This window comes from Leguminivora glycinivorella, chromosome 9 (assembly GCF_023078275.1).
Source record: "Leguminivora glycinivorella isolate SPB_JAAS2020 chromosome 9, LegGlyc_1.1, whole genome shotgun sequence".
Classification (NCBI taxonomy): Eukaryota; Metazoa; Arthropoda; class Insecta; order Lepidoptera; family Tortricidae; genus Leguminivora; species Leguminivora glycinivorella.
The window spans coordinates 11,789,555-11,811,697 of NC_062979.1; the positions used below are offsets into that span (position 1 = coordinate 11,789,555).

General features: G+C 38.8%; 2 protein-coding genes across 4 annotated transcripts in view; one reads left to right on the forward strand and one right to left on the reverse strand.

The window, feature by feature from the left end:
* LOC125229950 (receptor expression-enhancing protein 1) overlaps positions 1-17,222 on the forward strand; it is a 38,097-nt gene extending 20,875 nt beyond the window's left edge. The window contains exons 5-8 of one of the 3 annotated variants that reach the window (XM_048134899.1): positions 2,834-2,976; positions 6,052-6,168; positions 7,648-7,792; positions 16,446-17,222. In XM_048134899.1, coding sequence (XP_047990856.1) covers positions 2,834-2,976; positions 6,052-6,168; positions 7,648-7,792; positions 16,446-16,511 — 471 coding nt within the window. In that variant the 3' untranslated portion in view covers positions 16,512-17,222. Of the gene's footprint in view, positions 1-783; positions 2,060-2,833; positions 2,977-6,051; positions 6,169-7,647; positions 7,793-7,926; positions 8,093-16,445 lie in introns of those variants that run through there. The other 2 variants (XM_048134901.1, XM_048134902.1) reach the window with 2 other exon arrangements.
* Positions 17,223-18,963: 1,741 nt separating this feature from the next.
* LOC125229793 (testis-expressed protein 10 homolog) lies at positions 18,964-21,764 on the reverse strand. The gene is made up of 2 exons (XM_048134735.1): positions 21,311-21,764; positions 18,964-20,926 (listed from the first exon to the last, which is right to left on the reverse strand). The coding sequence occupies exons 1-2, from the start codon at positions 21,680-21,682 to the stop codon at positions 19,349-19,351; spliced, it is 1,950 nt and encodes a 649-aa protein (XP_047990692.1). The 5' UTR covers positions 21,683-21,764; the 3' UTR covers positions 18,964-19,348.
* Positions 21,765-22,143: the final 379 nt, after the last annotated feature.

Sequence of the window (22,143 nt, forward strand, 5' to 3'; positions counted from 1 at the left end):
GGTGGACTTTAACCCTTTAACTGCGTTCGCCATTTTACTAGCGTTTTTTACTAGTAGTTTGTTGTCATGTAGATGTCAATAAACTTAGACAAGGAAACGGCATGTTTGATCACAACACGCAAACTGGTTTGTATTAGAGGCACTCTATAAATCTCGCTTTTGCTAAGTACGGTGCTAATCTATGCTTTCATGGACAGGCTATTGAGTTTTTTCGTAAAACGGTAAGTTGTTTACTATACAATTTCCAGTTAATTTTGATACACGGGCTAAGTAAACGAACTATGCGGTTTAATATACATATTATACATAACCGCTTTCGTTTATTCAAATATAAATATTCGTATTCCTCGTTCTTTATAAAAAAGTATTCGTTGAAATACCTGCCATTCTTAGCTAATTGTCCACTGCGGCTTAGGAATTTCGTACATCAACCTGCCACTCGCAATAACATGTTATTACCTACGCACACGCATAACGATATTGACCAGACGACGATGCGAGCGACAAAATCTTATGATTTTTTTCATGCATATTTGGCTGTCGTGTGCAATTTAGTGTAAAGAACTCACAAGCCATTTCACTAGCACCAGTGCAAGCGAGCGCTTATACAAGCAATCACTTGTAATCAAGCATGCCCAGTTTCACACTCACGTCGATGTCGTTTTACCACTTGTCGCTTAATTTAATTTCACTTTTTGTTTTTAATTTTATTAACACGCTTTTTTTAATTCTCCCCCTCCCACCGTTCTATTCCGATATCCTTTCCGTTGCTGCTTCACGCAGAACTTGAATTTGCCGAGTCCCGAGCAAGAGCGCAGGGCCCTGCCGGGTCGCGACGCCCCCGACGGCTATCGAGAGCCGTACGACGACCTCGACTACCGACCGGCCGGCGACCGCAGCCTGCCCGGCATCGTAGAGATAGTCGAACTCGACAACGACGACTTTCCCGGCGACGACGCCGATCCGAACGACCCCGACTTTGAGCCCCAATCCTCTGCCCGCAGCCGTGGCAACGTGGCCAGAAAACGCAAAACCGTAAAGGAAACTAGGCCCAGAAGCAAGTCCAGGGGCCGAAGGACCAGAAGTCAGACCGCCGTCGAGAAGGAAAACAAAGAAATACTTGTTGACTGAACGCGGCTCAACTCAACTGTGATGTAGAACGATTTAGGCTATGTTTAGGGTTACGTTAACTTTCCAGTGGATTGTAAATTTTGACGTAACATATCAAGTTTACTCGTTTAGGAAGTTAATTTCTAATGCCTACTTGTAACCATATGAATGCCAAAGTTTTCAATGCCGTTATTTACGTATCACATTTGGCTGAGAGATGTCTGTGTTGTGAATCTAGTACTGAGAGTTGTGAAATTAAAAATTACAATATTTTTGATAACACATTATCGAGAGTAGGTATCGAGTGTCCATTGTATTTAAGCTTTTTACAGTTATTTTTTTCGAATCGTAATATAAACGTCTGTAGTACTACCTATTTATTAGATTAAAATTAAATACGCAGTTTATGGCATTTATGAACGCTCCGCCATTGTTATGTAAAGTCACCATCAGATATATTGAAGGGGCCATCTGGCCAACATGATCATAAATTTCTGAACACGCCTCATTGTTTTGTTTTGTTTTTGAGCAGTCCAACTGCTCTGATATATCTGATAGCGGGCATCATGTCACGACTCACATCAAACATCGAATTTCTTCTGTCTTTCGCTCCAAAATCGAAAGAGTCACAGATAAACAAATAGAAAACATTATGATTTGATTATTTGCCAATTTTGAGGTTGCCTGTCTTTACATTTTGTTACTTTTAGTTAAAAAAATCGCGCATGCTCAATTAACTTAATAAATTTTTATTGTTTGGATCTAGAACCTCGCATCATGTCATTGTTAAGACGATTTTTACTTTTATAATTACTTTAACTTTTATACTACATTGACTTTATTTTAGCTAGATTCATTAGTTTAATGCGTAATATCAACGCAAATGTATGTACACTACTAGACTTGATTTGAGTGACTGAATTAGTTAAATTAAACTTAATTAATTATTTTTGGCATATTTTATTTGTTGTAATAGTTTAGTACGGTGGTTGCATGCGCTTTGCCAAAACCTTGTACAATACTGATCACAAAAATGTAAGTATGGTTTTTATACGTTTTTTATAAACTAAAGTCAATAAGTATGTACTTACCTACTAACTTATTAGGTACTGTGCAACTGTTCATTTGATGTTAAATATGTACATATTATATTCGAGAAACTACATAATTTTGAATTACGCCTAATAAGTTTTCTTTACTTCTGTACGTACATATCGGCTTTAGTTTATATTGCTAACAAAACATTTGCTCTTGGTGGTTGAAATTAATTTGACGCTTAAAGCAAACAGCCTAATCTATTTGCAATTTGACGACCGGTCTGGCGCAGTCGGTAGTGACCCTGCCTGCTATGCCGCGGTCCCGGGTTCGAATCCCGGTAAGGGCATTTATTTGTGTGATGAGCACAGATATTTGTTTCTGAGTCATGGATGTTTTCTACGTATATAAGTATTTATATATTATATATATCGTTGTCTGAGTACCCACAACACAAGCCTTCTTGAGCTTACCGTGGGCCTCAGTCAATCTGTGTAAGAATGTCCTATAATATTTATTTATTTATTTAATAAAATAAAAAAAAATCATATGATGTCAATGTAACTAGATTCTGTTATCTGGACCAGACACTTTCTATTTAAACCATTTTATTTATCGCAAAACGAACTTTCTCCGAAAAGATAAAACAATTTTCATTGTATTATTTTTAACATGAGTATCTTCGCAGGGTGGTGGAGGTTTAGTGCAACAAATCCGCAAGAGCTACAGTCTGTCCGACTTGACCGAGTGCGAGGTGCGCGACGAGCGAGGGACCGACGAGGCCGACGATGTTCTGTCCGAGCCACGGGTGATACGACGAGTCGTTAAGAGGTACAGATAATAAATAGAACAAGTCTATAGCAAGCTACAAGGAGGTGTTACAATAAGGTAGCAAGCTACAGTCTGTCCGACTTGAGCGAGTGCGAGGTGCGCGACGAGCGAGGGACCGACGAGGCCGACGATGTTCTGTCCGAGCCACGGGTGATACGACGAGTCGTTAAGAGGTACAGATAATAAATAGAACAAGTCTATAGCAACCTACAAGGAGGTGTTACAATAAGGTAGCAAGAGCTACAGTCTGTCCGACTTGAGCGAGTGCGAGGTGCGCGACGAGCGAGGGACCGACGTGGCCGACGATGTTCTGTCCGAGCCACGGGTGATACGACGAGTCGTTAAGAGGTACAGATAATAAATAGAACAAGTCTATAGCAACCTACAAGGAGGTGTTACAATAAGGTAGCAAGCTACAGTCTGTCCGACTTGAGCGAGTGCGAGGTGCGCGACGAGCGAGGGACCGACGTGGCCGACGATGTTCTGTCCGAGCCACGGGTGATACGACGAGTCGTTAAGAGGTACAGATAATAAATAGAACATGTCTATAGCAAGCTACAAGGAGGTGTTACAATAAGGTAGCAAGAGCTACAGTCTGTCCGACGTGAGCGAGTGCGAGGTGCGCGACGAGCGAGGGACCGACGAGGCCGACGATGTTCTGTCCGAGCCGCGGGTGATACGACGAGTCGTTAAGAGGTACAGATAATAAATAGAACAAGTCTATAGCAACCTACAAGGAGGTGTTACAATAAGGTAGCAAGCTACAGTCTGTCCGACTTGAGCGAGTGCGAGGTGCGCGACGAGCGAGGGACCGACGTGGCCGACGATGTTCTGTCCGAGCCACGGGTGATACGACGAGTCGTTAAGAGGTACAGATAATAAATAGAACAAGTCTATAGCAAGCCACAAGGAGGTGTTACAATAAGGTAGCAAGAGCTACAGTCTGTCCGACGTGAGCGAGTGCGAGGTGCGCGACGAGCGAGGGACCGACGAGGCCGACGATGTTCTGTCCGAGCCGCGGGTGATACGACGAGTCGTTAAGAGGTACAGATAATAAATAGAACAAGTCTATAGCAAGCTACAAGGAGGTGTTACAATAAGGTAGCAAGAGCTACAGTCTGTCCGACGTGAGCGAGTGCGAGGTGCGCGACGAGCGAGGGACCGACGAGGCCGACGATGTTTTGTCGGAGCCGCGGGTGATACGACGAGTCGTGAAGAGGTACAGATAATAAATAGAACAAGTCTATAGCAAGCTACAAGGAGGTGTTACAATAAGGTAGCAAGAGCTACAGTCTGTCCGACGTGAGCGAGTGCGAGGTGCGCGACGAGCGAGGGACCGACGAGGCCGACGATGTTCTGTCCGAGCCACGGGTGATACGACGAGTCGTTAAGAGGTACAGATAATAAATAGAACAAGTCTATAGCAAGCTACAAGGAGGTGTTACAATAAGGTAGCAAGAGCTACAGTCTGTCCGACGTGAGCGAGTGCGAGGTGCGCGACGAGCGAGGGACCGACGTGGCCGACGATGTTCTGTCCGAGCCACGGGTGATACGACGAGTCGTTAAGAGGTACAGATAATAAATAGAACATGTCTATAGCAAGCTACAAGGAGGTGTTACAATAAGGTAGCAAGAGCTACAGTCTGTCCGACGTGAGCGAGTGCGAGGTGCGCGACGAGCGAGGGACCGACGAGGCCGACGATGTTCTGTCCGAGCCGCGGGTGATACGACGAGTCGTTAAGAGGTACAGATAATAAATAGAACAAGTCTATAGCAACCTACAAGGAGGTGTTACAATAAGGTAGCAAGCTACAGTCTGTCCGACTTGAGCGAGTGCGAGGTGCGCGACGAGCGAGGGACCGACGTGGCCGACGATGTTCTGTCCGAGCCACGGGTGATACGACGAGTCGTTAAGAGGTACAGATAATAAATAGAACAAGTCTATAGCAAGCCACAAGGAGGTGTTACAATAAGGTAGCAAGAGCTACAGTCTGTCCGACGTGAGCGAGTGCGAGGTGCGCGACGAGCGAGGGACCGACGAGGCCGACGATGTTCTGTCCGAGCCGCGGGTGATACGACGAGTCGTTAAGAGGTACAGATAATAAATAGAACAAGTCTATAGCAAGCTACAAGGAGGTGTTACAATAAGGTAGCAAGAGCTACAGTCTGTCCGACGTGAGCGAGTGCGAGGTGCGCGACGAGCGAGGGACCGACGAGGCCGACGATGTTTTGTCGGAGCCGCGGGTGATACGACGAGTCGTGAAGAGGTACAGATAATAAATAGAACAAGTCTATAGCAAGCTACAAGGAGGTGTTACAATAAGGTAGCAAGAGCTACAGTCTGTCCGACGTGAGCGAGTGCGAGGTGCGCGACGAGCGAGGGACCGACGAGGCCGACGATGTTCTGTCCGAGCCACGGGTGATACGACGAGTCGTTAAGAGGTACAGATAATAAATAGAACAAGTCTATAGCAAGCTACAAGGAGGTGTTACAATAAGGTAGCAAGAGCTACAGTCTGTCCGACGTGAGCGAGTGCGAGGTGCGCGACGAGCGAGGGACCGACGAGGCCGACGATGTTCTGTCCGAGCCACGGGTGATACGACGAGTCGTTAAGAGGTACAGATAATAAATAGAACAAGTCTATAGCAAGCTACAAGGTGTTACAATAAGGTAGCAAGCGCTAGTTTGTCTGACTTGAGCGAATGTGAGGTGCGCGAGGTTTATTTGTACCTAATCAAAAATAATGGATTTAGTTACACTATTGATTGCAACGCCGTGCGCCGACGTTGAAGGTTTTGCCTTATGATTTTATTCTCTCAAATGTGATGAAAAACATTGTGTGTAACTCAAAAGGTAAGGATATTGAAACTCGTGTCCATAATTCACTCCAGCTTGCGGCTGTCGTGAATTATAACACTCGTTCTTAATATCGCTCTTACCGCCCTTGTTGCAAATCGTGTGGGCATTCAATGCAACGCAACTTGCCCACACTAGCGGTTCTCAATGGGTCAAAACCTTATTCCATGTTCCTCAGAAACATTTCAACCGACTAAAAGTCAATGTTATCATTACAGCAGCGGTTACAACACGCGCCGCAGCGCGTCCGAGTCCAACAGCCGAACACAAATGTATTTCTCAGAAGTAGACGTCGATGTCAGGGGACGGACACGGGCCGACGAACCAGATTTTAGGTAAGCGACTTTGCATATTCGCTGCCATTTGTGTTAAAATATATATCCTGATGAATCTTAGTCGGGCACTTAGAATTTGATATCACGATAATGCAATGGCGTCTTCGAAAAGGCAGTTTTATTTTAATAGACTACTTGAACCTTTTTTAAAGTTTGTCTTATACATATAATTAAGTACTGTCCAATTAACCGAAATAAAATATTACCATATTTTATTATGACCTAAAAACAGCAAAAAATATTTCTAAAGTATACTTTTACGTAATCAGGCGAAAACAACACAGTCATGTTAATCTATAGATTATCTGTGTATCAGGTCATTATATTCGAAAACTTTTCGACTTTTAAGAATGAGACATAATGTTTATTATGTCCACAGAACTTAATTTAGATAGAAGAAACAATAGTACATTGTGCAACAAGGGAGGTAAGGGGGTCATTAAATACGAGTGTCTTGATATATTGAATATAGACACGAGTATTTAATATCCTTACCTCCTGAGTTACACACAATGTTTTTCATCACATTTGAGAGAAAAATACAAAAAAAAGTCATAAGGCAAAGCCTTCAACGCAATGACGGCGCAAAGACCAGTAGTGTATCTTCATCTATATCAGATTATTCACATTAAATTCCATTGTTTTTGAGAACAAACACTTTTTGAACGAAAACAAACACAAAAATCCTGCATATAAATCAAATGCAAGGTTCAAAAAAGCATATAAATCATATAATTGAACTAAAAGTTTACTTTTGTTTTCATTCATTCATTAATTTTGATCTGTTGTACTCTGCGTTGCTAGGCAACGGTGGGCGCCTCGCGCTGGCACGCGGTCAAGCACGAGTCGAGAACATATTGTCAGATTGTAAATTATAAAAATTTATCTGAGTTAAATTTACGAAATAAATGCAAAACACACTGAAATAATTCTAAAACATAAATAAATTGCATTTTTCATACCGTTTAATATCTTTCGTAGCTTAATAGTCAAATTTTGGTTGTGCAACAAAAATCCTTGGCTGATTGAAACATCCTTTGTCTGAAGTATTGTACGGATTGTATTAATTTTTAAAACTAAATCCATTATTCCCTTGGGAATAAAATAGTACATTATGCTTCAGTACACGTAGACGCAATGAGACCTTTAAACAGCAAATGTGATGAAAATTCATATATTTGTATAGGGGCCGAGCGTGTCAAATTTTGTACTGAAGTTGATTCTTGCCTGTAATTTTAAATATGTCTCAGGCTCTTGATTGTTCATAATTTTTGTGTTGTTGCAATTGAATATCACGTAACGAGGCATTTTTTATGTTTTGGTTGACTTCAACTTACAAAAATTGACGCCCGAAAGCTGCAAGCTGCGAGTAAAGACGGACAACTCAGTGGATTTCACTGAGTTCATTTGACACGCTAAGTAGAAACTGTTTGTGCTAAGCTGGCTTGATTGAAATTTCAATTCCGTTATTTATTGCAGCCACATCAAATCCACCGAAGACATAAGTTCCGGATACTCCAGCGCGGACAACTCCGCATCGCTAACGCGCACCGGGTCAGTGGGCGCCGCGGCCAGAACAACAAGAACTGCCGTCACCGCCATCAAGAGGCCGCAGGCTGCCGAGGTGCGATAACTTTTTAATGACACTTCATTTGCTATATATGATGTTCTAATTTCGAATTCCGGCGGTAGGACCAATAGAAATCCCTATCAATTCTGTAAGGCAAGCTCAGGCCGGACAATTAGGCATCTTTAACGCGCGCGCGCGCCAGAACAACGAGAACTGCCGTCACCGCCATCAAGAGGCCACAGGCTGCCAAGGTGCGGTAACTTTTTAATGACACTTCATTTGCTATTATGATGTTCTAATTTCAAATTCCGGGCGTAGAACCAATAGAAACCCCAATCAATTCTGTAAGGCAAGCTCAGGGCGGACAATTAGGCATCTCTAACGCGTACTGGGTCAGTGGGCGCCGCGGCCCGTGCGCGCTCCAAAACAACGAGAACTGCCGTCACCGCCATCAAGAGGCCGCATGCAGGTTGCCGAGGTGCGGTAACTTTTCAATACTTCATTCGTCGTTCACGTTACAAATGCAAATGTCGAAACGATAACGAATTAGCGACTAAGCGAAGTTTGTATATCAATAGAAAACACGCGAATCCTTACCTTCAATAATTTATTAATCCATACTAATATTATAAATGAGAAAGTGTGTGTGTCTGTTTGTTTGTCCGTCTTTCACGGCAAAACGGAGCGACGAATTGACGTGATTTTTTAAGTGGATATAGTTGAAGGGATGGAAAGTGACATAGGCTACTTTCTGTCTCTTTCTAACGCGAGCGAAGCCGCGGGCAAAAGCTAGTTTGAAATAAATCGAAATTATTTCTGAATTCTGTCAAACTCACTTGCCAGGGTAAAACCTCGTTCGCGATTTAATACCTAAAAGTGTAGTAAAACTGTGTTTTATCCTATGAAAACTGTTTAATTGTGCTTGTGAATATTGTTGGAAACTGTAATAGTGTTATCTGCACGTAAAACTACGAATTCTGAACAAAAACAGTGCTAAATAGCCGTGTCTGACATTTGTGTCTACCGAAATATATAAACCTACCCTCATTATTTTTTCTCAAATTGTCATTCAGTGATACCAGTGCAAACATTCTAAAAACTACCAAAAAATGTCTGGAAAGAAAATCGGAAGCCCTAGCGTATCAGCACAGGGGAAATGTTCGAAATGTCAGAAGGCACCAAATGAAAAGAAGTTTTCTGTTAATTGTGATATGTGCAAAAATCTGTTTTGTAGCGACTGCCATGGGCTGTCACCGACGGAAGTTAGAGTGCTTGAACTAAAGACAGTCACAAGAGTTATGACTTTTTACTGTCCTGACTGCCGATCGGCAATAACGCAATTGCCATTGATTCTAAAAAAGCTAGATGAACTAACCAGTGAAGTGCAAAAGCTGCGGGTACGCCAAAGCATGCTGGAGACGGAATCAGCTGTTCGTGAAATAACTGAAAGATCAAATAGGGCTAACAACATCATCATCTATGACATTCCTGAGTCTACGAGTGAGACCGCAGAAGAGAGAAAAGAGCACGATATGCGAGAAACTACGACTTTGATAACCAGTGTTTCGAAGAACGTGAGCTGTGTAGGAATAAAAGCGTTTCGCCTGGGTGCTAAGTCCAGCAGCCGCACTTCGCCACGCCCCCTCAAAGTCATCTTACGCAGCAAGAGGGATGCGATTGAAGTGCTCAGCAACAAAAAAAGACTAGCAAAGCCAGCTTCTGTGAAAGCAGACCTCACTCCCATGCAAAGAGAATACCTACAGTATCTAAGGGAAGAATTGAACAGGCGTATAAGCGAAGGTGAAACAGGAATTACCATCAAGTACATCAGGGGCCATCCAACAATCGTAGAGACCGACAAACCAGCCACCGGACCGGCAAAAAACCAATAATTCACATCAGTAATAGCCCTAATGTCCCAATCCCAACCGCCAACAAGTCCAACAACAACAACGGGGCCACCGCAGTTAGCGTAAACTTACCTCCTATTATTACGGTTACCATTTTCTATACGAACATACAATCGGTCACTTCTAAATTCGACCTTTTTCTGACTAGAATAAATAATCTGAAACCTACCCTAATTGTTATTACAGAAACATGGCTAAAACCAATTATTCCCGACTCTATGATAAAAATACCAGGCTATGACTTATACAGGGATGACCGGACTGAAAAACGTAGTGGTGGAGTAGCAATATATGCTGCAAATGAACTGGATATTACAATGAGAACGAAACTTAACAGCAAGTATAACACTAAACATACATCTTTGGAATGCCTATTCTTGGACGTAGAAATTGGTAGCTACAAGTTCATATTGTGTGGTATATATAGGGGACAGGACTCAACAATTGATCAGGACAATATCCTACTTAATATGCTGAACGAAGCTTCGGAGTCTAATCTGCTAATCGTAATGGGGGATTTTAACTACGGTGGCGTCAAATGGCCAGTGGAAAGTTCAGGATACCTGACACCTAGAGAGGACAACTTCGTGCAGTGGTACAACAACTCCAACTTCCATCAACTAGTAAATAAAGACACCAGATATCGCCAGGGCAACCAGCCATCCTGCTTAGATCTTATACTAACTAATGATGATATACTCATATCAAATGTAGACCACCAAGCTCCTATTGGTAAAAGTGATCATACCTGCCTGCAAGCTACCATACAGTTCCAAACAAAGATACCTAACGCTACAAGACATTTTCGATACAACTACAATAAAGCAGATTTTAACAAAATAAATGACACACTATTACCTAGGTTACCACACAGAATAGACTCAGTGGAGAATGTCACATCACAATACGATATTTTCCTTGCTGAAGTGAAGAATGCCATGGCCCTACATGTGCCGCAGACTAAAACAAATACTGCTGTACGTGATAAGCCGTGGATCTGTAAAGAGACTCGAGATATGATAAAACAGAAAACAGAACTTTGGGATAAATATGTGCTAACTGGTTTGGAAGAATATCACAAAGATTACCGAAGGCTTAATAACAAGTTAACTAACCGTATAAAAGCGTGCCGAATTAAATATGAAACTAACTTATTGAAAACTGGCCCAAAGCGTTTTTACTCCTACATTCGCCAGCAAATAGCATCGAAAGTGAGCACACCCAGCGTTGTCTGCAACAAACAAGGACTTACTGTAACATGTGCCCCTGACATTGCTGAGGCCTTTGCGGACCAATTTGAGGATGTCTTTCAGATAGAACCCCAGGGACAGCTACCACAACTAGATCCATCACTCAGAGTTCAGGAGAGCATTACAGATGTTACCTTTTCAGTAGATAAACTTAAACAAGTCATTAAAAATATGAAAACAGATTCTGCACCAGGACCAGATGACATCCCTGTTATATTACTGCAAAAGTGTGACGCCTTACTCGGCCCATTAGCATTGATAATGCAGACATCATATGACACAGGCATTTTACCCGAGCAATGGAAAACAGCTACTGTCACTCCAATATACAAAAAGGGCAACAAGCTTGAACCATCGAACTACAGGCCGATAAGTCTTACTAGTGTAGCATCCAAAGCTATGGAAAAAGTTATAGTTAAACATATAAGAGGATTTCTTGCCCTGCACAGTGTAATAGGTGACCAACAGCATGGTTTCTGCCCTCATCGATCTACAGTATCCAACTTGTTATCTTGCCTCTCTTCCTGGACAAAAAGCTTTGACAACAGAGACCCTACGGATGTAATTTATCTTGATTATGAAAAGGCATTTGACAAAGTTCCCACAGAAAGGCTACTTCTTAAACTGGAACACTTGGGAATCCGTGGGAAACTGTTACTATGGATAAGGGCTTTCCTGCAACAAAGAACCTTTGAAGTTAGAGTTGGTTTGACCAAGTCTCAGCAAAGACGGATTAATAGTGGAGTACCACAAGGTTCAGTCCTAGGCCCGGTGCTTTACATACTGTACACAGTTGACCTTCCACAGCGCATCAAGTGCAGTATTAGTACTTTTGCGGATGATACTAAGATATTTTCTAACCCATTTGTTGACTATAACCAACTACAAAGTGATCTAGATGCCATAGCAAGCTGGTCTAAAGAATGGTTAATCAATCTAAACTCTGCTAAATGTACAGTACTCCATATAGGAAATAGGAATCCCCGCCTGACTTATCACTTGGAAGGCAATCCACTAACGGTTGTACAAACGCAAACTGACCTGGGCGTTAAGATCTCCGAAAACTTGAAATGGGAAGAGCACATATCTACAATCGTCAAAAAAGCCAGAAGTATAATTTATCTGATCAGAAAAGCTTTCAAGACTTTGACACCAGATATGATGCTAAAAATATACAAAACTTATGTCAGACCTATACTGGAGTACGCTTTTCAAGCCTGGAGTCCCTACTTTGCCAAAGATATTGATATGCTAGAGAAAGTCCAACGTAGCTTCACTAAACTGCCAAGACAACTTAAAAACAAGCCATATGAGGAAAGGCTAAAAGAACTAAAGCTCACTACTCTAAAAGACCGCAGAGAACGTGGGGATTTAATAGAGACATTCAAAATACTAACTGGACATTACGACCTCAAGGAATTTCAAGAGATGTTCAAGCGTAATAACAACATTCGTTTGAGAGGTCACCTCTTAAAGCTAAAGAGTGATAGATCTCACAGTAACCCTTATAAACACTTTTTGAGCAATCGAGTAGTGAGATCTTGGAACAAGCTCCCAGAGGACGTGGTCTCAGCACAAAATGTGAATCAGTTTAAAAATAGACTAGACAAGCACATCACATCTACAACTCGGCTATGATTACTGTCACAATGATCACTGGATACAGGCTATATCAGTTCTTTAACTGCCTGCCTGCTTATTAAATAATAATAATAATAATAATATTTCTTTTCCTTCCCGGGTAAATTAAAAAAAAAACAACAAGTTTAAAAAGGAAAACTGTTTCCGGGCCCTGGCTAAATACCTACGGTTCTACCATATGAATTGAATATGGCGCTGAATATACGCTCCATTTCTTCTCCTTGGAAATATTGAAATACATTTTATTAAATTTTATTCCCGTCAAATTAATCCGAAACGTAAATAACTTTCAAAACTTAGTATAATCATAAATTATTTAAAGCTAATGCTTAATTGTAACCGGAGCATGTCTTTGAAACGTATAAACCATAATATATGTTAACATATACATTTGTTACTTGGAAATATTATTAAGATGGGTTGGTAATGGGTGTATTGAGTCGTCTTTGTAACCAACTAACAACTAAAATATATTTCAAATATTACACGAGTTCATTAATAAATATTGTAATACTACTATCTTCTGTCAATAAAAATATAGAAGTAGTAACTGTGGCAAAATGTATGATGGGCTGCATAAAGAGTTACTGCGTTTCAACTTTTGAGTAGCAGTGTGAGTCGCTACTTTGAAATTGTTTCAAAGTAGTGACGATATACAGGACAGTTAGCAACAAAGCTATGAATACAGCCAAAGTGCGGAGCTATGAATACAGAACTTTATTGCCTGTAAGGTGTATACATATTTTGGCACTTTGTATTTGTATTCACAGCTTGGTTGCTGACTGTACAAGAGTTACAAGACGACTCAATGTAATGTAATGGCGCAGGGTAGAATTGGTGCTGGATATAATGTCTTATTTATAAGAAATTATTTATATGCCTTATACATATTTATGATAATTAGCTAAACTATTATATAGAATGTAGTTTTTAAATTCCATTCTGGCCGTTCTAAAAATTATGAAATATTATCGCATTGATAAAAAATGGGTGCTTAATACTAGTTGGCATCCCTACATATTATTATGTATAATTATGATGATACGTTATACATTCACCGGCAATAACATTGCAAATGTGTCAGATGTTATTGCCGATGACTGTACTACTTATAGGTAATGAGCAGATTTTTTCTCTCTACCATCATTTTTATATTATTGAATTTATGCTATTTATCCGAAATGTGACGTGTCCACTTAAGTTTGCGTTAAAAAGTAGAAAAAAAATAAAAATTAGGAGAAATGTATATAAATAACATAAGTGCTGGGGATTTAATTAAACATTAGTTAACTTGCTGTCTGTGTATTAATTTAGCTACAGGTACAATGTTGTGTGACGATACAAAATATAAAGACATCGTACCTACTTTGACTAATTAATCTTATAATCTTAAATTATTTTAGGTAATTTACTATTATTTGCCGATATTTACATAGTATAGAATCTATAATATGTTTTTAATTTGTCGTGTGCATGTTTTCTTTTCTATTCTTACTCAAATTTAATTTATTCTTAAATATTTCTCTTGATTTTATAAGTCTGTTTTATGCATTTACTAGATTATTTCTTTGTTATACTTGATGTAGACTTAAGTTTTTATTTAAATTAAAGGACAACGAAGTATTCATCGAGGAGCTTCAAGACGAGGATAGTTTTGAATATGCGAATATGCCCCCCTTAGTCAATCTCCCATCCCACCTTTTCCTCTCCCATACCGACCCTCCCTTTATATATCAATACGTAGGAGATGAAGTCAGAATAATAAAAGTCTTAGGAAATTATCCTCTAGGTACAAATTTTAATGAATCAAATAATAATAAGAGGGACCAAAGTGAAAATATGAATTCCGAAAATTCCGAAAAGACACTTTCGTCAGACAGAGAACCTCAGGAAATATTTGAAAACGCAGAAGAGGACGTCGACAGCACACAAGAAATACAAACAATTAAAACAGAGGAGTCCTCTGCAACTCCAAATGATGAGAATAACAATGAAACTGAATCAAAGACAGGAAACGTTCTAACTACAATGAATAATCAAAACGACATGAGCTCTAAAAAGACAGATCTTGAAGCTGCAACTGAACAAATATTCGACAAAAAGAAACAAAATACTAACTCTTCGAAAGATGAAATGAATATACCTCAAAATGAAGCTAATACATCTAAACAGGAAACCATTTTACCTAAAGGTGAAACGAATTCACCTAAAAATGAAACAAATACAGCTAAGGGTGAATTTAATGTATCTAAAGAGGAAACGAATGCGTCTAAAGATAAATATAACAAGTCTAAAGATCAATTATGCACATCTAAAGATGAGAAAACTGATTCTACTAGCCTAGATACATCCGCATATGAAAATGATTCCGCAGAAAGCGACGACGAAGCCTCTTTTGGGACACCAGAGGATTCTCCCAGGAGCAAACGTAAATCTAAATCACCTAAAGGTAAATATGGCAAAGGTAAGGCACCACCACCGCCTAAAGCAGTGCCAGAAGAAGCATCTGAAACTTTAAAGAGTGGCAGTGGATCGGGTGCCTCAACTGGCGCAGCTTCTCTAGAAAGCCTGAATGATATCTTGAGCAACTTACCAAATAAACCTCTTAGAGAAACTACTTCACATCAAACTTTGCAAGTCGTTAACCCAATAGTTGAAAAAAAGAGACGCCACAAGTCTAAATCGCCCAACAAAATCCCTAAGGGAAACAGCTCAGGGATTGGCAAACTTTTACAACTGCCTAGCAAATTAGCATTCTGGCATAAGAGTGACGATAAATCTAAGACCGACAATGCATCATTGTCATCCAGATCCCGATCACATAGCAGAAGGTCATCTGGAAATGACCAACAAACTGATTATCAAAGTTATATTGACGTAAACACGCCATTCGATACACCAAAAGAGGATGCGCAGTCTATCGCTGATGACCAAGTTAGTTTTGTTGACGCCGACGATTTTGAAAGCGAAGTCATATCACATGACATTATGGAAAAGAGTGATGCTCTGCAAAAGTTGATCGAAGCAAAAATTGAGAGCCACCCAGAATACAAGTTCGTTTCGTTGCACGATGATATTCCTACTACATCGAAAAGTACAGATGTCTGAAGCCTTCCTCTATCCTATTTTCTCGTTGCAGCAGCGCGAACGGAACGTATGTTTCATTATCGTTTTGTTTTTATTTGTTGCATGTCGAGAAAGCTACCAAATGACTGGCTGGTAATATTATAAATTCATAAATTTAACTGTATTGAGTGTTATTTTATCTAAGTATCTATTTAGCGTGCAGTGTTGTATTTGATGTGTATTTATTTGCTACTAACACTCGTGTGAATTATTAACAGTATCAGTTCCCACAGGTTTCGAATTAACTAAGCTTACGTGCACAAAAACGATTACGATATAATTTAAATCATTTTAATTGTGTTCTTTAGTTAGTTTGAAACAAAGTGTGACTATTTGTAAATACCTAATTGTTTGTATATTATTCATTATTTATTATGCATTCCTATTCCTACACAGTAAAAACAGAATTGTTTAAATGGAAAATTTATTAGGAAATACCGTCCGTTTATTTCTGGGCTCAAAATCGGTTTCAAATCGCCTACCTATGTTGTATGACAGCGTCAGCTATCACAAAGAAGGTACCTACATCTACACTCAGCATGGAATTAATGCCGCTTAGGCCATTTGAGACTGACTGTACCTATGTTAGAGTTATTCCGAATTAGCCCTAGCAGAATCACTCCAGCTATATAAAAACTAAGTGTTACCAGTTGACTAAAAAACCCTAGATAAGCTAACAAAAAATCATTTGCAACACTTACCTCCATCTCCATAAAAACGTTACCGGTCTCCTTAGAGGCTTCTGCTTCGTTATTTTTCAATTGATTTCTCTATTTTCAGGCAATGCTGACGGCTTCTTCCACCATACCTCGCACAAAAAAGTCCAATAAAAGGAAAACGCAATAGACGCGACACCAACTAAACTCCTTATTGTTGACTGGCCATAAACTGGTTATTACGAGCTCTCTTTACATACAGGAAACCGTCTGTATTAAATTTCATGTCTTAGCAAAATTTATCGCTTAGCAAATTTTATTCGTAGAAACACAATGATTGCATACTCGAAAGTATGCCAGCCAGTGATTTGTTCTTCCAAAATTAGTAGGTAAATTTTATTATTTTTTGATGCTTACATGTTTTACGCGAATTAAAAAGAGGCGTACCTAAGTTTTTCGACTCTAAATTATTAGTTTAATGTTTGAACATTAAGTGCAATTGTAAATTAAAAATATCATTAATTAGCTGTTAAAAGTACATTTAACGGGATCGAAATCGACCCACATTTTGGACTTTTAACAACTTATTGATTGTGTGTTTGCTGTGTGGCATTCAATATTATTTGCGTACGTACACTAAGTAATAAGTTTGAAACGGCACCAAAAATTCTAGTGAAAATATGCTCAACACGATGCAAATACCTAAGTATTCAAGCATGAAATGCACTGTTTACAAATTTTATTTATGAGAACTTAATTCTCAATAATATTGTTTACTAGTATTTCTAATTACTTCATCAGATGAATTATTTCTAAATTAAATTAACGCCATTATCAAGGATTGTACCGGAGCCTGGCGATTATAATTTTAGCCAAAATTTGCCAAATGTGAAACATGAAACGACTCTACATTTACTAAAAGAATAATGCTTCTTGTAGTTTTATCTATTAGTATATAATGCATATTGCAAAGAAATAACTAGTCTACGCGTAAATGCGTAATGAATAAATAATACAGTAACTGAGCCAATAGATGTGTTAAGTCTAAAAATGTGGCGTTGCAATCGTTAGATGGCGCTGAAATCTGGATACCAGATTACAACTAGCAGCAGCAGATGTCGCCACTGAGGTGTAGGTTAACTGCTACACTTGTGGCGCCATTTGGTGAAAGTCCTACTAAATGCAACATTTGCTTATTTGACTTCGCGAGACAAATCTCATAAAGGGCCCCATGAGGCTTTACCAACCCTAGCATGTTACTCGACTGATGCAGGGTCTGGGAAGAGTAAGTTTGATGTAAAGTTTCGACTGTAAAATTTGATGGATGGACTGTGTACTCGTTATGTGATATAATAGCCATTGATGTTTGTGATGACCTATGATTCTGAGAGCCTCGATGTTACGAGGATAACATGCAATAAACGATGGTTTGGTAACGCCAGTTTTATAGAAGCTTTGTACAGAACTCTTTTTAAATCCTTTAGAGATATCTGTTTGGTCTATGAATACTCAGCATCAAAAGTAGGGGACAGGAGAATACTTGTTAAAAGAATATTATTGTACATATACTCTACTACTCAGTACATTCTAGTATTTATATACATATTTAGTTAAAAATATAGGAAAAGAAAACAAAGGAAATCCTCTACCTTTGATTGCGAACTGTAGATCTATATTAAATATTGGAAAATATTCTATAAGTGGAAAATTTATTTGCACGTTATTTTATCCGCTACTAATGATGCTGAGACTGCTGACTCGATAAAGATTTTTTAATCGGGAACTGTGCGCTCATATCTGGAATGTTAAGAGTTTTGTACTAAAATTTATTGGAAAATATTCTATAAGTGGAAAATTTATTTGCTTAAACTAATGAAGACTCTGACTCATAAAGATAATCGGGAACTCTCATATTAATGTTAAGAGTTTTGTACAAGATTCTATCTTATTAGTTACAAGATTCTATGTAACTCAGAAACTCATATCTTAATAAAATTGAACACTGTAAATATTTCGCAAAAAAACTATGCATAATAAATACACTGGTTTAGGGGTAATTTTATAGAATTTAGCTGTTGAATGGAAACTTATTGTTGTGCATTACTGAGCCAAACCTGAATAAAGTTTGTGTATGTAGTTACTCGAAATTCAGTATTTATTTAAGGGGGCCCACATCTAGTCTCGCGAGCGTAGCGTCGGGCCAACTGTATGGAAAAAGACGCCGCGTCGACGCGGTGTCCGGCTTTGCCGTACAGTTGGCTTGACGCTACGCTCGCGAGACGCTAGATGTGGGGGCTCCTAAATGGTCAAGTTCCTAGGAAAAGTATGTGTTAATTATAATTTGTCTTCTGTGTATAAGCCATTTGTTATTGACACCCATACTGTAATATAAAAGGTTTAATTAAACAAACTATTAGTGTCAATATTTCGAAACTATGTACTAGAGATATCTGGGTGTTGAAAGCTAAACCTCCTACTCTGATAATTATACTTTGCCGTGCTATTATTTGCTTAACTGCATTTGTACTCAATTTCAAGTTACCTTGTAATTTTGTTACCTGTTACTATTACATATGCTTTATTAGTTGACTGAGTCACAATTTTACATGAGTCCTGTTTGAGTTTATGAAATAAATGACTACTATAAATTATGTATTTTTATTCCAATCTCTTGAAAATTTTTAAGTGCATTGAGGTAACATTAAAAGTGAAATAATGTAAAAATTAAATGTCTACATACAAAACCACAAGCTCATCATGCATTTGCAGCACTTATACTGCCCCAACTTTCTTATTACTTACTTTAAAAATTACCCCATTGCACCCTCCTCACATGCATATTAGAACTTATCACAGTCAAACAAGTATTCAAGGCATCAGAAAAGTAATATTACAATGCTCTATAGACTTGGTACCAGTACCATATATCAGTCTTTCCAATTTTCAAGTAAATCGCAACTAAATGTATTTTGTGTCGTAACAGTGTTTGAATATCTTGTTCAAATTTCTATCTTATCTAAGCTGATCTTATACATTAGAAGCACTTCTATGTCTTAAAGTATCAAAAATATATTTCCCATGATCTAAATCATAAGCATTATTGATTAACTGATTTTCCAATAAATTTAAAGAAGCATCATCCCAGCACTTAATCCAATATAGTAAGGAGAATATCTTATAATAACTTGTAGGGTTCACACTGTCAGATACAGATATTTTTGGCAGGTTTTCAATAATTTTAAGCAGTTTTGGTTTAACTACAGAATTGAAAATTGTGTTATTGGCAACAGCAAATTTGTTTAAGATATCAACAACTTGCACAGTCACTGAATCCTCCAGCAAAATATCAGGCAAGTTTTTGAGCCACATGTCGTAAGCGTCACTTGCATGAAAATGTGCCAATTTATCACTCAGTGCTATTTTACAGAGGAGAGAAAAGATCTTCTGTCTAAACTGATTTGGCAGATTTTTGTTAAAGTATGCCCATATTACTTTTCTCAATAGGGCATCCAAGACCGTGAGTGTTCTAGTCCAATTATTCACATCATTAGAGAATACATTATCTAAAATCTTAATTAGTAAATCACTGACAGCTACATCAGTATTTGCATTAAATATCTTTTCCATGTAATTGAGTACTGAGCTTATTTCTTTGCTCTGATTTTTTATGTGCACATTTGGATTGAGAGCAATGAACATTTGGCAAATAAGTAAGTTTTCAATAATTAACTTAGGATCTGTGATCACATCTTCAAAGTTTGGGTTGGGTTGGTTCCCTCTTTGTTGTCTTGACCTTATGTTGGTTGCAAATGGGAAAGGTTGCACAAAGTGTTGACTGAAGGACTTGCGGTAGTTCTGCCTGAACAGGTTTTCAATGTTTGAGTGAGGATTCTTCTTGTTAAGGTGTTGGACCAGGTCCCATAGTAGTGTCACTACTTCTAGAATACGTTTCAGTAAGCCTGCAGAGTCTTCACTCACTAATGTTTCAATATTTTTGTCCGAGTTAGCATTTGCACATACTTCCACCCAGGCTTCAAAAAGCAATGGCATTAAAGTTTCAATATATTTTATGAATTTCTCAGCCTCATCCATTGATGAATCTTGTGTATTTTTGGCTGAAAATGAGGACACATGGCACACCGCTGTGTAACTATGATTGTATAAGGGGTAGTGGTTCGTCTTTGAGTTGTCAAAGAATTTTGTATTCGCTGTAAGTTCCTTATCAACCACATTGATTTTGTTGTGCTCCACATACTTTTTTAGGAAATCTTGCAGTCTGTGTAAGACTTTAACCCTCCATTTTACACTAGTCATTTGGCTGTTCAAATTGACTGTTAGTGTTCTTCCTGGCTTAGAATCAACCCTTAATTTTGAAATCATATCTAAGAAGTTTGGAATTATCCTGTGGAAATCCTTTGCTACATTTTCAGAACAGCAAATGAGGAGTATATCAAGAAACAGTAGGGAATCCTCTTGAATCCGGTTGTCTATATGTGTCATAGCACTTCTTAAGTAAGTTGATAGAATATCAAAGAAGGGTTCTGTTTTTTCAGCAGTTACATTAGAAAGCATCAAATGTAAAACCTTCAAAGCCTCACGACGAACCTGGAAAAATTGTTAAGGTTTTTTATTAGCTATATACCTACTTATAGTTAAATAACCAACATAACCATAAAGTGGAGTAAAATTCATTTTAAAAGAGCAGCATGGCACCTGCAGGGTTGGCAAATGATTTCCGCGAGATAGACGACACATCTTCTAATTGTATTTATGTTATAAGGATAGGTTGTCTACATCGCGGCGACATACTCTAGCGACAATCATGTGCTAACCTTACTGGGTTTTGTTAAAAACAAGAAGAATTTATTTTTATGGATAGGAACTTATTCAGTGACAATACGGGAAAACCAATATACAGCAAAAGTGCATAGGAGTAACCAAATCAAATATGTCATTTATTTAATGTATTATAATGGAATGAATACTCACAACAGCTTCAATATTAAGTACTAATGGAGCCACCCCATTAATAAGCTGGCCCAGATTATCTTCCAACACATTCACATGGCCGCTTATCAATTCCTTTATACCTTCTAAGGCATCTTTGCAAGATTGTGTGTTAAAGTGATTTAATCTCGACAAGAGCTCTTTTGTGTTCAGCTTCCGAGCAGACAAGGCTTCATTGTGACCATGATGTTTCAGTTGCTCCTTTATTACGATTTGTTTTACTTTAAAATTCGTCTTAGTAACGTTCGTGCCCCTTGGTAAGTCTTTCTTCTTAGCTTGTTTATTTTTTAACTTAGTTTTCGATTTCTCAGATTTAAGAAACTTTTGATACCTTGTTGCGCCTGTTTGTGGCATTTTAAATACTGATTTTATCAAATAGTGTATTCAGGATAGGAACAGTGTTAAAATATAACCTCAATCAATGCAACATACGCAAGACGCAAGGCTCACTGTCACTTTGACAGTAGTCTAGCCTAGTAAATACACATCCAAATAGTGCACTGCACGATCAAATATTAATGATTACTTGTGCTAATATTTATTCTGTGACATTGTTATTACTTATTTTAGTGCTTGTTCTGTGATATCAGCGTAAGTCTGTGGTCTCATTCGTACGAGCGCACAATGCTTGTACTGTACTGTACATCTGACCAACATCTCACAATTCTCACATAGCTTTCAACTGTTGCGTCCAATCGAGTTTGGTCGGGCAATAATAGACATATAATCTATGGACCTCCGGCCATGGATGTGTCGTGTCAAACTGTCATGGCCCCTGTACACACATGGCCAACGGTTCCACCAGCCCTTTGTGA

Bases quoted from the DNA above. Each gene is read 5' to 3' on its own strand.
- LOC125229793 (XM_048134735.1), bottom strand. From the start codon at position 21,682: ATGCCACAAACAGGCGCAACAAGGTATCAAAAGTTTCTTAAATCTGAG. The intron at 20,927-21,310 runs GTGAGTATTCAT...CAATTTTTCCAG, and splicing joins TACTTAATATTGAAGCTGTT to GTTCGTCGTGAGGCTTTGAA.